General features: G+C 58.2%; 1 protein-coding gene across 6 annotated transcripts in view; it reads left to right on the top strand.

The window, feature by feature from the left end:
• The first annotated feature begins 302 nt into the window (after nt 1-302).
• The window catches only part of CROCC (ciliary rootlet coiled-coil, rootletin), a 46,856-nt gene continuing 33,088 nt past the window's right edge, over nt 303-14,070 (top strand). For 2 of the 6 annotated variants that reach the window (XM_045548606.1, XM_045548603.1), the window contains exons 1-7: nt 6,120-6,266; nt 6,794-6,917; nt 8,276-8,430; nt 13,003-13,188; nt 13,283-13,366; nt 13,443-13,504; nt 13,588-13,753. In XM_045548606.1, coding sequence (XP_045404562.1) covers nt 6,207-6,266; nt 6,794-6,917; nt 8,276-8,430; nt 13,003-13,188; nt 13,283-13,366; nt 13,443-13,504; nt 13,588-13,753 — 837 coding nt within the window. In that variant the 5' untranslated portion in view covers nt 6,120-6,206. Of the gene's footprint in view, nt 365-3,011; nt 3,049-6,119; nt 6,267-6,793; nt 6,918-8,275; nt 8,431-13,002; nt 13,189-13,282; nt 13,367-13,442; nt 13,505-13,587; nt 13,754-14,070 lie in introns of those variants that run through there. The other 4 variants (XM_045548608.1, XM_045548609.1, XM_045548604.1 and 1 more) reach the window with 4 other exon arrangements.

Genomic DNA, 14,070 nt, shown 5'->3' with positions numbered 1-14,070 from the left:
TACAGAGGTCGCGGCGCCAGGCCCCGCCCCCAGCCCGCGTGGCGCAGGCTCCACCCCCGCCTCTTCTCGCGGTGCCTGGCCCCGCCCCCGACCCGCCCCGACCCGCCCCCGGCCCTCGCAGCGCAGGCTCCGCCCCCGCCTCTTCTCGTGGTGCCTGCCCCCCCGCCCCGCCCCGGCCCTTGCGGCGTAGGCTCCGCCCCCGCCTCTTCCCGCCGTGCCTGGCCCCGCCCCCTCCCCTCCCCGCCCCCGGCCCTCGCGGCGCAGGCTCCGCCCCCGGCTTCTTCCCGCGGCGAGAGCGCCCCGCCTGGTCCGGCCCGCTGGGCCTCGGCGGCGGCGGCGGCGGCGGCAGCGGCGGCGCGCGAAGGTAGGAGGCCGGCGGCGCGCGTGCGCTGGGGGCGGGGCGGGCGCGCTCCCGGCGGAGGAGGCCGCGCGCCAGGGGGCGGGCTGGAGCCGTCGTCCCGGGCCCTGGGGGTGCTGCCGCGCCCCGCCGCTGCCCAGCCGCGGGCGGCCAGGAGAGCGCGCCTGGCGGACTCCGCGGACGTCCCGCCGCGTCCCGCCGCGCATCCTGCCCGGGCTCTCGCGGGCTGTGGGGGCGGCAGGAGGCCGGCCTGCAGGGCTCGACCAGCCCCTCCGCCCCGCGCGGGGCCCCCCTGGCTCCACAGGGCAGAGCTGCGGCGGGAGGCCCGGCCCGAGGGTCGGAGCAAACTGCAGATGCCTGTCTGCGGCCTCCCTTGTGCCAGGCCAGGCGCGGCCCTGCCCGTGCGGGGTGCTGCTCTGTCTTCATTGCAGCCCTGCCCAGTTGAAAGTATCTCCATTGTACGGATGAGGAAACTGAGGCCCAGAGCGGCCAGTTGGGTTGTCCAGGATGGCACGGAGGGGCTGTGCAGGGGTTTGGGCCCGCCACCCCTTGGGTTTCTCAAAATGGGGTCCGAGGCCCCCTCTGCCAGTCAGCGTCCCTGTAATTATCATTTTGAACGAGCTTCCTTGTGATTTTGACATTACATAAACCCAAGTCTGAGGGCTCTGCGCCCACCCCCGTGATCAGGTCGCCCAGTTCCCTTGGGAAGAAGGGACCGTGAGGGTACCATCTGTCTGTTTACATCTGGGATTTCCGTTTTTGCTTTGCTGAGCTCACAGCAGGTGCTTGATAAATAAATCCTGTGGCAGGAGTGGACCAGCTGCTAAGGCCAGGCAGGGGTTCAGGAAAGACCTCAGGAGTCAACCCCTGGATCTTGGAGATTTCCCACACATTTCCCCGAGTTAACCCTCCTCTCCCCAGTCTTTCTGTCAAGCCCTGAGGATGGAGAGTAGGCACCCCTCCCTCCCAGGAGTTCCCCACAGAAGACACTGCCTGGATTTTACCCGAACTCCTGGGGTGCAGCAGGAGCTGGATATGTGCTCACTGGTGTTCTTCCGTGATCCCAGTCTGTGGGCAACACCATCCACAGCCAAGACTTCCAGTGCAACCCCAGCCAGAGCCAAGGGGAATTGTTTCTTTTTCTTTTGTATTCTTTTTCATTTAATATCCTATATTACTGTCTCTTAGCATTCATTCATTCATTCATTCAACAGCTCTCCATGGAGCTTTGGGCCTTAGGCCATGTACTGTGGAGGGAGCAATGAACAAGTCAACAAGGTTCCTGCCCTGGGAGGAGACAGAAAACATACATGTTGGAGAAAACAGTGAATGACTACTGGCAGGGACCACTTTAGCTGGGAGTCAGGGTCAGCTCCCTTGGAAGGTGACAGTTTTGAGCCAAGATCTGGTCGACAGCAGGAGTCAGCCATATGAAGGAAGAGGAAGAGTGCCCCAGGCAATGGATATGGCAGGTGCAAAGGCCCTGAGGTGGGAGTGTGCCTGGTGTGTTAGAGAAATCCAGAAGCCAGCGTGGCTGGAGTGGAAGGAGTGAGGGGGAGAGGGAAGGCGATGAGGTGGGAGGGGTGGGCCAGGGCCAGATCTGGCAGGCCCAGTGGGCTCTGGCAGGACTTTGAACTTTATTTTAGGTGTGACAGGAGCCAGTAGAGGGGTTTGAGCAGAGGAGGGACTTGATCTCTACTGTGTGAAAATAGAATGGGGTTGGGGGACAAGGGGGGAAGCAGAGAGATCCATGGGGACCCATCTCAGCAATCTGGGCAAGAGATGGCAGGGCTCACATAACACACAGCAGAATCCCAGGGTGGTGCCCAGCACACAGCAAGTGCTACAGAAGGATAGTCACTGCTGTTACTGTTAAAATGTTGGGTCTCAGCTGTAGCTCCAACTCTTCATGGTCAGGTGAATTTGAGCAAGTTATTTAACTTCACTGAGCTTGTCATCTGTGAAGTGGGTAGAACAGTACGAGCATCATGGGGCTGCCGAGAATGTTAAAGCAGATAAGGGACAGAGGTAAAGTTTTGGGTACAGGGCCTGGCTCATGGTTGATTCAATATTTTTGTTATAAACAGCAGCATAAAGAAAAGGTAAGCGGGGAAGAGCAGCTGGTATGTTTGCAACTCACGAGCAATCTTTGAGGAACTTTTTGGCTAGTTCCTGCAGCGAGGCCTGGCAAAAGGCAGGTTTGGAGGGTTGCAAGGGCCGAGCACAGTGAGGCCATGAGTGCAAAGGCTGTCTTCTCTGTATCTAGTCACCAAGTAATGGCTGAGGGCTGGGCAACCTGCGGCCTTCTGACTTCAGGATTGTTCTTTTTTATAGCACTAAAAGAGGCAAGAAAAGCTTCATCTTTCTCTGCTGCATCCCTTTTAATTAGAGGATTTGTTCTGCAAAATTTGGATTCAGTCAAAAGGCTGCACTCAAGGATCCAGAAGGCCACATGTGGCCCCAAGGCTGCAGGTTCCACACCCCTGGAGGTCTGGAGTGGATCTGGGAAGAGCCAGCGATACCAGTGACAGCGATGATAACAGCAGTCATGGCCACACTTAGCACTCTGTAACTGCAGGAGTAATTAAGGCAACACTAGCTGATGAGATAGCCAAACCTGAATGCTCAGAGGCTTAACACAACAGAAGTTTGTTTCTCATTTAGAAAAAGTCCTGTTGGGTGTTTGGCAGGTGGGTTTCTGTGTGGTGGGCTGGGGACCCAGACCTCTTCCATCTTGTGGTCCTGGCATCCTCTAGGACCTTGGAGTTATTTCCTTCCAGCTGGTGGACAGGGAGGGAGAGAAATAATTCCTCATGGGAGGTTTTTAAGGCCAGGCCTGAAGCGGCACACGTTCTGTCTTAATGCCAGAACCTGATCACATGGCTGTATCTGACTACCGGGGATCTGGGAAACCACTTTTAGCTATATTCCTAAGAGGAATCGGAAATGCTTTTTGTTGAACACATAGCCATTTCTGCTGCACCATATCCAGGTATACAGCTAAGCATGGATCATCTTATTTAATCCTCAGGATAGAAACAGGCAACATTATTGTCCCATTTTACAGATGAGGAAACTGAGGCTCAGAGAGTGAAGTCACTGGTGCAGGGTCACATAGCTGGTGAGGAGCTGGTGAGCCAAGACTGGCGTCCAGGCAGTCAGATGCTGAAGCTGTCACATCCAGAATCCTATGGGGAATTCAATCATTTTTCAGAGAATTGGGTGCAGTCTGCAGACGTTGGAGCAGTGCACATCCACGCAGGGTTTGGATATGATTTCATGGGGTCCACAGAACCCAGCAGGACTTTAGGAGGAGAACTTTGGGAGTGGAACCAAGGGTGGGTGCCAGCCAGTGCCCAGTAGACCTGGCATCCTGCTCCCTTCCCCCGATCCCTCAGGGCACTGGCTGGGGAAGGCACAGAGTAATTCAGTTCAGTCCACTAAGTACATCTGGGGCTCTGGCTCTGCTGAGTGGGCCATGCAGGGGGTGGACATCATGGTCACACACTGGGTGTTTGTGGCCTTCACTGCTTTGGTTATGGGTGTACAGCCTGTAGGGGCTTTTGTGGAGGCTGTCTGGAAGAGGGAGTGTGAGGGTCCCTGGAGTTTGTAGTGGCAGCTGTCTGTCCCTGGCTGGTTTAACTTTGCCTAAATCTTGCTGCCACAGCAACTTGGCAGCTCTTACTTTCTTGGCCCAGTATGCCTTGTTTCCTGGTTTTCCACTTGCAGGACAGATTCTTTAGTTGCGCATGAGGGCTGGACTGATGTGCATTTATGCAGTGCCTGCTGCATTCCTGGATCTGACCCAGACTCAGTGGTAGAGCCTTGAAGTGCATGTGGCCTGGCCTTGTGCGTCAGGCACTCATTAGAAGGCTGCAGGCCTATGTAGAATGAGCTTTGGGCTTAGCACTTCCCTGAAGCATGTCCCCTTGAATAGGTAAGAGCCCCAACCTCTCTGAGCCTCAGTTTTCTCATCTGGTAATGGGTTGAGGTGAGGATTTAATGAGAGAATGTGAATATGCCGCTGTGAGGCACAGCACACAGAGCAGAGGAGGCCTTGAGGCTGAGGGTTGAGAGGTAGCAGGAGCCAGACACATGGTGCTAATGAAGGTAGCCACAGCAGCTGCCATTTACTAACAGCTCACCACCTGCTGTGAGTTCTAAGGTGTGGGTCTAAACCTCTTACACCTTTTGACTCATGTCAATTCTTACAATAACTCTATGTAGTAGGTACTATTTGCCCCATTTTAGAGATGAAAAAACTGAGACTCAGGCAACTTGTTCAAGGCCATACTGCCAACAAGTGGCAGAGCTGGGTCTCATGCAACCCCAGACCTGACACTGACTCCGGAGCTGCGGGCCTAACTGCTGTATCACACAGCCTCCTGCTGCAGGGAGGGAACCATGGGAGGGGGTGGGTGGATCTCGGGGCCTCCGAGCCCTGCAGTCAGGCACTCTACATCTGGGATTTTCAGATGAATGAATTAGTCTTTATCGGCCAGGCACAGTGGCTCACGCCTGTAATCCCTGTAACCTCAGCAACTCAGGAGGCTTATAAGGCAGGAGGATCGCTTGAACCAGGAGTTCCCAGACCAGCCTGGGCAAGACAGCAAGGCCCTGTCTCTACAAAAATAAGAAAAAATTAGCCAGGCTTGGTGGCGCACATCTGTAATCTTACCTACTTGGGAGGCTAAGGCAGGAGGATTGCTTGAACCCAGGAGCTGGAGGCTGCAGTGAGCTATGATCGCTCCACTGCACTCAAGCCTGGGTGACAGTGAGATCCCGTCTCTTAGAAAAAAAAAAAAGACATTAGTATTTATTGAATGTTTACAGTGTGAACCCAGCGCTGTGTCACATACTGTTTATGCACACACAGTAGTTTGTTTAATCCCCAGACAACCCCATGAGGTGAGTACCAGTTTTTTTGTTTTTTTGAGGCAGAGTTTCACTCTGTCACCCTGGGTAGAGTGCCGTGGTGTCACTGTAGCTCACTATAACCTTAAACTCCTGGGCTCAAGCAGTCCTCCTGCCTCAGCCTCCCTAGTAGCTGGGACTACAGGCATTTGCCACCATGCCTGGCTAATTTTTCAATTTTTAATAGAGACAGGGTCTCGCTCTCTCTCAGGCTGGTCTCTAACTCCTGAGCTCAAGCGATCCTTCTGCCTTGGCCTCCCAGAGGAGTACCAATATTATCCGCATGTTACATGTGAGGACACTGAGACTCAGAGAGGCAAATTCACTGTCCCTGGGACACACAGCCAGTGAGGGTCGGGCCACGGGTGGAGGGGATTTAGTTCCTGGCCTGGCCTGGGTGATCCCACAGCCTGCATTCTTTGTGCTACACCTGTTGTGGGAAAACGTACACCCAGCCCCCTCTCCGTACATGCTCACATTCTTAGCAAACTGGACGACCTCGGTTCTGGGTCAGCAAAGATGGTCCTGCAGACTTGGGACTCTGGCCTTTCCCGCCTCCTGGCTGCTGACCCCACCCTCTGGCTTGAAGGGCTCTAGGACCCAGCAGTCTGGGGAGGGGACAGCGTGTGGGGTCCCGACCTCCAGATGCTCCCCTCCCTTCCTCCCCCTATTCTTTCCGTTTCCTCCCTCCTCCCCCCTTTTCTCACCCACATCTCCTTCTTCATCCTTCCTCCTCCCTCTTCTCTCCTCTGCCTCCCCTCCCCGCTCAGCGCCCCACCCACTCCGCCCACCACGTGGTCACATGGGGGCACCGCCGGATTTAAGCTTAATCTGCCTGGTGCTCAGCACAGCGGCCTGGTCTTCGGGGCGCTGACTGGGCTGGTTTGGGGCCCTGGAGAAGGGGGCTGGAGCGCTGCCCACAGCCTCCTCCCCCATGAGCTTGGGGCTGGCGGGGTCGCAGGAGGCCCAGCTGGCACTGGAGACAGTTGTCCAGGTAGGTCCAGGATGGCGGAGTGTGGGCTCAGCAGGGGTGGCGAGAGGTGGGTGCATCTTGAGGGCCAAGGGGGAAAGAGGTGTGGCAGTGGTGGGGTACACGGGGACCCCAGATTGTGGCTCCCAGCAAGACTGGGGGCAGAGGACACACAGGGTGCAACTGCTGTGGCTCCCATATCCCAGTTCCCTGTGGTGGGCAATGGAGGTCCCGTCGGGCACAGCAGGATCCTCACCCACCTAGGGTGGGAGCTGGGTTGTGCTGTGCTGATGGGGGTTGTGAGTTGGCTGTAGGGTTTGGTTCTCTTCTGTGGCTTTGGGGGGCCTCCTTCCAGGGGCAGGGGGCACACAAGAGTCTCCTCCCGTGGCGATTTTTTCTTTTCTAACTCCCAGGCTTTGCTCCATCTTGGAGGTTTCTTGCGGGTCTCCTAGGCACCCTCATCTTGGGCGGCAGGACTTTGCTCCTTTTCCTCTGAGGCCGGGCAGCGCAGGGTCCCAGGTATCCTGAAGACCCTCTCTCTTTCCCCACAGACACTGGAGAGCAACGTCTTGGGACTGGGCGAGCAGGACCCGGCCCGGGACCCCCGGCTCTCCAGCTTGCCTGCCCGCATCAGGGAGATTGTCACCCATAACCTCTGCCAGCCCGAGAGCCCAGGTACCACCCCCGACCCTCTCGCCCTCCATAGACTCTGCTCCATAGTTGCTGCCCGCATGTCACCTCTGCTCACACCCCTCCTCAGCAGGCATGATGGCGACAATGATTATAGCTTTCATCTCTTGAATACTCATTTCGAGGCAGGCATAACCCTATAAGAGAGGGACCCATTTTACAGATGAGGAAATGGCGGCTCAGGGCTGTAATTTGCCCAGACCTATTCCCCATGTGCTGCAGCTAGAAGGGAAGGGCTGAACGTCCTCTCCCTACTGCCTGCAGCCTGCTGCAAAGACTTGAACCCCGAACACCATATTCCCTCCTACGGAAGGTGTGAGCTGGCTGAACCCGAGATTCCAGGGGGAGGGCAGCTCAGCTCAGACCAGCGTTTTGCAGAAGTCTGAGAGGGTGGTGTTGTCCATTCCCCACCCAAGCAGGAAGGCTGGTGGACCTCCTCTTGGTGGTGGCATGTTCAAGTTCGTTATATGGTCCGAGGGTCTGGGAAGGGCACAGGCAGCTGGTGTGTTGGCTGCTCTACGAAATGGTGGTTTTTGTGCTCCAGCCATAGTCCCTGTTCAACTGCTGGGATATTGGGGCCCTAGACATGGAGAGACTTGGAGAGCCCTCACCCAGGCGGGCAGAGCCTAACGGGCTGCCGCTGGCTAAGGCCTGTGATGTGCGTCCAGTTCTCCCAGGGTGAAGGGTGCCCCACAGGAGTTGACAACGCTGCTTCTCCTTCTGGCCTTTCTTTCCCTCCTTTCTCTTTCTCCTCTTCCTCATATCCTATCTTGAGACCTGGCCTTGAGTGAGGCTTTCCTGCTTTTCTGGCAGGGTCTGGTTACTATTCCACCCATTTTACAGATGAACAAAACTGAGGCCTAGAGAAGAATAGTAACTGAAGAAGGAAGGAGCAAGTGCTCAGGGCCTAGACTCCTAGGCTGAGCCTCGCTCCTGCACTTTAGCTGCAGTTGCGTCCACTTTATGCCTAACTCTAGGGCAACGGTCCCCAACCTTTTTGGCACTAGGGACTGGTTTCATGAAAGACAGTTTTTCCACAAACAGGGAGGTGGGGGGTGGGGGACAGAGCTCAGGTGGTGATATGCAGCCGTTTTCCTCACAGGCCATGGACTGGTACCAGGCCATGGCCCAGGGGTTGGGGACCGCAGCTTTAGGGCCTCTCTTTGCCTACTTTCCTGTTCTCCACTCTGCTAGCAGGCCTGGTGCTGCACCCACTCCCGCCCAGGCTCCCCCAGGAACCTGGTTGACCTTCCTGCCCTGAGTGACGAGTGGGGTACCTGTTGGGGAGGGTGTCCCACTGGACCTGGGCAGAAGCCAACCATGTGCCCGCTGACCCTTGCCAGCCTTGCTGCCAGCCACGGAGATGGCATCGCTGCTGTCACTGCAGGAGGAGAACCAGCTGCTGCAGCAGGAGCTGTCCCGCGTGGAGGACCTGCTGGCCCAGAGCCGAGCTGAGCGCGATGAGCTCGCCATTAAGTACAACGCCGTCAGCGAGAGGGTGGGTGCTGCCCGGGGCTGGGGCGGGTACAGGGCAGCAGCTGCAAGGTCCAGACCAGGCCTGTATGTGGAGCAAAAGGTGGGCCCTGGAGTCAGTCTGGCCCAGGTTTAGAAGTGGCCCTGAGCAAAGCACTCCCCTCTTTGAGGCTGTTTTCCAGAGCCGGGATGGTAATAGGACGTGGAATTGTGAGGAATCAATTAGATAATGGAATAAAGTCCCCGGCACCAGGCGTGTTTGGGGTGTGGGGCTAGAGAACAGGACTCCGGGAGGCCCTTCCCACCTCTGAGTCTCTGACATCTCCCTGTGCTCCTGTTGCCATGGACCTTGGGGTTGAGGCCGTGGCTGGATGCCAGGGCAGGCTGGCGTGGGCACCCTGGTGCTCTGCGGGCTGTCTCGGGTAGCTGTAAGATCTGCTGACACTCCCCGCTGGGGTGAAGCCCAGGCAGGGGAGGAAGGAGAAGCCAGGGAAGAAGAATCCTGTGTCCAGACAGGATTCCCATCACCCGGATCTGTGCTGCAGGCTTGTGGGGGTCCCGGGCCTGGGGCAGGAGGTTGGTGTGCGCCAGGGCCAGGGGCGCGGGATGCTCTTGGTGCATTGTCTGCTCTGGGCCTTCAGGCTCGTGGGAGGTGCCCCTGGGGAACTGATGGTGGCTGAAGGTTGGTAAGGGAGTTGCATGGGGATAGTTTGTGTGCAAATGGGAGGCATGGGGGGTATTAACAGTCCTACTAGGAGCTATCATTTATTGAATGCCTACTGTGCAGGCATGTGCTGGGCGCTTTACATTTAATGCACCAAGGTCAGGACCATTATCATGCCCATTTAACAGAGGAGAAAATGAAGGCTCAGGGAGGAGAAGCTCCCTGCCGGGGGTGCGAGTTAAGACCAGAACCCAGGTGTACCAACTCCCAGCCCAGGGCTCTGTGTTGAAGTCTTATTTCCTGTGTGTGGGAAGACACTGGGCTAGGATCTTCAGGGGGCAGCTGGCCCCCGGAAAGCTGGAAGGGACCAGAGGGGCAGGGGCTGGCCTAGGGTCCCCTGTGTGGTAGTAACAGAGCTAGGGTTAGCCTGAGCTGGGCCTGTCCAGGCTGAGGCCTGCACACTTGTCTTGGGAAGGGGGTGTGCCCGTGTCCTGGTATCCGCCCGCCTGGACAAGCCCCCGACTTGTTGGGACTTGCCGAGGAGCAGGGTGGGGGCCCGCGTGACCCCTAGCATTCAGGACAGTGCAGGGCTAGTTTTCCCAGGGTCTGCAGGGGGCGTGGAGGGCGGGATGGCCCAAGTCCTACAGTGTTGGTGGTAACAGGGCTCTGAGCCAGCCCCCTCCTGGTTTAGGCCTTTCTTGTGGCCCCTGGCAGTGCAGCTAGCCCTGCCTGCCCCCCTCAAAGCCCTCCTGGTTGGCAGGGGAAGGAAAGACGAGGTGGGAGGTGGAGGTCCCTTCTCTGCCAGGACATAGCTGCTGGGGCTGGGGCTGCAGCACGGGGGCCTGGGTTAGTCTAGAAAGTTCTCTCATGTGTCTGGGGAAGCCCTCGAATAGCATGCAGAGGGAGCCTGGCATTTCAGGTGTCCTCTGTCCGACATGGTTTGAGTGAGGCCCCACCTGGAGGCAGGGATTGAACGGGAGTGACCTGGAAGTCCTTCTCTTCCCATGCACAGGAAACAAGACTTCAACACAGAGCCCTGGGCTGGCAGTCAGGACGCCTGGGTTCTGGCCATAACTGGCTGTGTCACCCTCAGCAGGCTGATGCCCCTCGCTGAGCCTCTGTTTTCTCCTCTGTTAAATGTGCATCATAATGGTCCCAACCTGGAGGGTGGGTCCACAGAGAACTTAAGAGTCTGGTGTCAACTTATTACAGATGGGGAAACCGAGGCCTAGAGAGGGAGCATGATGGCCTCAAGGTCAGTGGTGGAGCTGGGATGAGACCCCTGGTCCAAGGCTCTGCAGTTGTGTGACACTGTCTCTCCCTGCTGCCCCCTTATCCCTGTGGACGCAGGTGGGAAGATCTCCCCTGCGGCCATAACAGGCATAGTGAACTGGGGAGGGTCGGGGGAGCAGCCACGAGGTTGTTCTGGTCCTTCAAACCCTATGGCACCCTTGGGGTGGGGAGTGGAGGGAGGGTCAGGATCTGTGTCCTGTTGAGCAAACTGAGGCAGGGGGTCCCAGAGGCTACTTCCCAGGAGAGAGAGAGGACCCCAGGGTCCCTGTGGAGAGTCCCGCTTTCTTCCTGTCCCTGAGAAGCAGGTGTAGGCACAGCTGGGAATGGAAAGGAGGGAGTGGCCACCCCCCTTGGCTCCAGAGGACAGACCCCCTGGGCTCCCCCAGTGTCCATGGCAACCTGGACAGAGTGAATTGAATGGCGGGTATAGGGCAGCGGTTGCCAGGGGAGACAGTAAACTTCTTTCATCCCTGGCTTAGTGGCAGCCTCCTTCCCTTTTGAATTACAAGTAAAATTGAAAGGCTGTTTTGTACGGGGTGAAGTTTGTGGAAAGGGGTGAGGTGTGGTGGGGAGGGCCTGGCTCTGAGCATTGACGAAGGGGGTGGAGCACCTGGCGACCGTCTGCACCCCTCTAGATCATAGAGGCAAACAGCGCCTGGTTCGCACAGGCGTGCAACGCACACACAGGCCACACCGGGCCCCTCACAGAGACACACAAGTGCACAAAACATGCCACACAGATACCCTCAGGTTCACAGGATGTACACAGAATAGTCACCCAGACACCCCAGCACGCTGTCTCGCATCTCGTGGACGCACACAGAAAAGGCACACAGCTCAACACAGCCCCTGGTCGGCCCCAGAGGTCTGCACAGCTGCACAAAGCATACGGTCACTGACACACGCAGAGACACGCAGAGCCCAGGCACACTCTCCACGCCACTTACAGTTGTGCACATGCGTCCCTGCCACACACGGCTATACAAACACATAAACTCATGCCCTGCTACACACAGACGGGCCCAATGCCCGCACCCCAACACAGACGCCACCTAACGCAGGTTCACCCAGTTGTCAGCATGTACCCAGCACCCGCACATGAGGGACACACACGAGGTCCCACATGGAGACACGACAGAACTATCCCACTCACACCCAGTGAGTGCACCTGCACTGACGCACAGCACACGTCTCGGGGCTGCCACCGCATACGGAATTAAGTGGGCTTCATGCAGACACTCGGTGGGCCTGCAGCCACCGTCCAGGCAGAAACCCCTACTTCCACCTCCCTCCACACCCTTAGACCCAAGGGGGAGCCCTCAAGCAGCCCCAGCGAGCCACCCCAGAGGGCATGTGTCCCTGGGGATGGGGTGGGTAGAGATGCGGCTGTCCTTGGCTTTGTCGGTGGCTCACAGAGCATCTCCTGGGCATACTGGGTGGATGCAGGCCTGGAGGGCACTGTCCCTGCCACTGACCCAGCCTGAACCCGAGATCAGCGTGGGTGAGAACAGCTGCCCCTGTGACTGGTGTGGCCCCTCATGGGGGTGTGGGGGGACGTGTGAATGCCCTGCCGGGGCTGTGGCAGGCCAGGTGCTGGGGAGGTGGACAGTGAGTGTGGGGCTGGCGTCCCTGTTGGGTGTCCCCCAGCCCACTGTGTGCTCTCATTGCCCTGCTCCTCCCTCCCCTCCCTTCCCCCCAGCAGCTGGAGGAGGCTGAGGGGCACCTGGGCCCAGCAGGTATACTAAGGGGTTGAGAGGGTGCCATGGCTAGTGGGGGCAGCCAGAGCCAGGCAGCATCCTGCCTGTGCCCACAGCGGTCTGAGGACAAAGGTACTGCTAGATGCCTGGGGGTGGGGGAAATTGGCGGTGGCAGGGGCTCCCAGAGAGGTACAGGGGAGGTGGGGACAGAGAGGGGGTCAATAGGCAGACCCTGTACGAGGCAGCATTTGTGTGCACTTCTTATAGATCTTACTACTGTGTATGTGGGGGTTGACCTGTGTCACTCTGGGGGTGTTTGAGACTGCCCGTGTGCATTACGTGTGTGCATGTCTGTAGCTCAGGTATGCATATATGCATATGTGTATTGATGCCTCTGCTTTGAATGTATTCCCATTGCTCGTGCCATTAATTCAAGATCTCAACAAATATTTACTGAGCGTGAGCCAAGCTTTACCATGGCCACTGTTCTAGGTACTAAGATACAATGGGGAAGAAAAATCCAGGCTTTCCTGAGGTCATGTTGGGGTGGGGGTGGGGCAGGGGTGGGGGTAGGGAGACATGGGCTTGAATGTAATAATCACAAACCACAGCAGGACTCTGTGTTCTGCAGGAGAGGCACACGTGCACCGAGGTGCAGCTTTGGGTTTTGCATGCAGTTTGTGGGCCCACCCGCATGTGTCCATGCATGCCTCATCTGTGTGTCCATGCATGCCTGGTCTGTATGTGCCTGCACGGCTGCATCGGCCCGTCGATGCACATGTGCACTGCATCCTGGGCTTGCCCACATGTGCCTGCTCCCCTGGTGCCAGGCCGTCAGCTTGCAAAGCATCATGGGTCTGGGCCCAGCCTGGCGCCCCCTGGAGAGGCCCATGCCTGCCTTCCCGGGAGGCCCAGGACTCTCACCCAGGGCCCTTTCCTGCAGCTGGAGCAGGCTGTGCGGCTGGAGTCTGGGGAGCTGGAGACGCAGGAGCCCAGGGGGCTGGTACGGCAGAGCGTGGAGCTGCGGAGGCAGCTGCAGGAGGAGCAGGCCTCCTACCGGCGCAAGCTGCAGGCCTACCAGGAGGGCCAGCAGCGGCAGGCCCAGCTAGTGCAGCGGCTGCAGGCCAAGGTCAGGGCCACCCATTCTGCTCCTGCCCTCCCTTGTGCTCACTTTGCCCTGCCCCCACCCCCTGGGGCAAACCATCCACTCTGCCCACCCCCAGATTCTCCAGTACAAGAAGAGGTGCACAGAGCTGGAGCAACAGGTGCTGGAGAGAGCCACGGAGCTGGAGCAGCAACGGCTGAGGGTGGGTGCCAGGGTGAGGCTGGGGCAGACCCTCCCCTCCCCCTGCCCAGCCTGACACTCCCCCCTTCCCTGCCCAGGACACAGAGCACAGCCAAGACCTGGAGAGCGCCCTCATCCGCCTGGAGGAGGAGCAGCAGAGGTGAGGGTGCAGCAGGGAGCGTGCAGGGCTGGCAGGGTGGCTTCCCTGGGCAAGCGCCCACTGGTTCCCTGTGCCCTGCCCAGGAGCGCCAGCCTGGCCCAGGTGAACGCTATGCTCCGAGAACAGCTGGACGAGGCAGGCTCAGCCAACCAGGCTCTGAGCGAGGACATACGAAAGGTGACCAGCGACTGGACACGCAGCCGCAAGGAGCTGGAGCAGCGGGAGGCAGCATGGAGGCGCGAGGAGGAGGTGGCACGGGGTGCTGGGAGGCCAGCCTGACCTAAGGGGACGGCCCCCTGCAGAGCGGGGTGGCCTTGGGAGTCCAGAGAGGGAGAGGGAGCGTGGGCCAGGTGAACAGGTCAGCAGAGGTGAATAGTCATCGTCATAATCGCTGACCTTCATTAGCACCCGGCATGCATTTTCTTTTATTCCTCATAATAACCACATGTGGTAGGTGCCCTCGTCCTCCTCATGTTAAAGAGAGGTTAAGAAACCTGCCCACGGTCATGCGACTGGCAGCTGGGATACAGACCGAGGTCCCCTGCACTTCCTGTCCTGTGCCACCT

Source organism: Lemur catta, chromosome 3, assembly GCF_020740605.2.
Source record: "Lemur catta isolate mLemCat1 chromosome 3, mLemCat1.pri, whole genome shotgun sequence".
NCBI lineage: Eukaryota > Metazoa > Chordata > Mammalia > Primates > Lemuridae > Lemur > Lemur catta.
The sequence above is the reverse complement of the archived record's forward strand: the minus strand, read 5'-3'. Positions and strand labels throughout refer to the sequence as shown.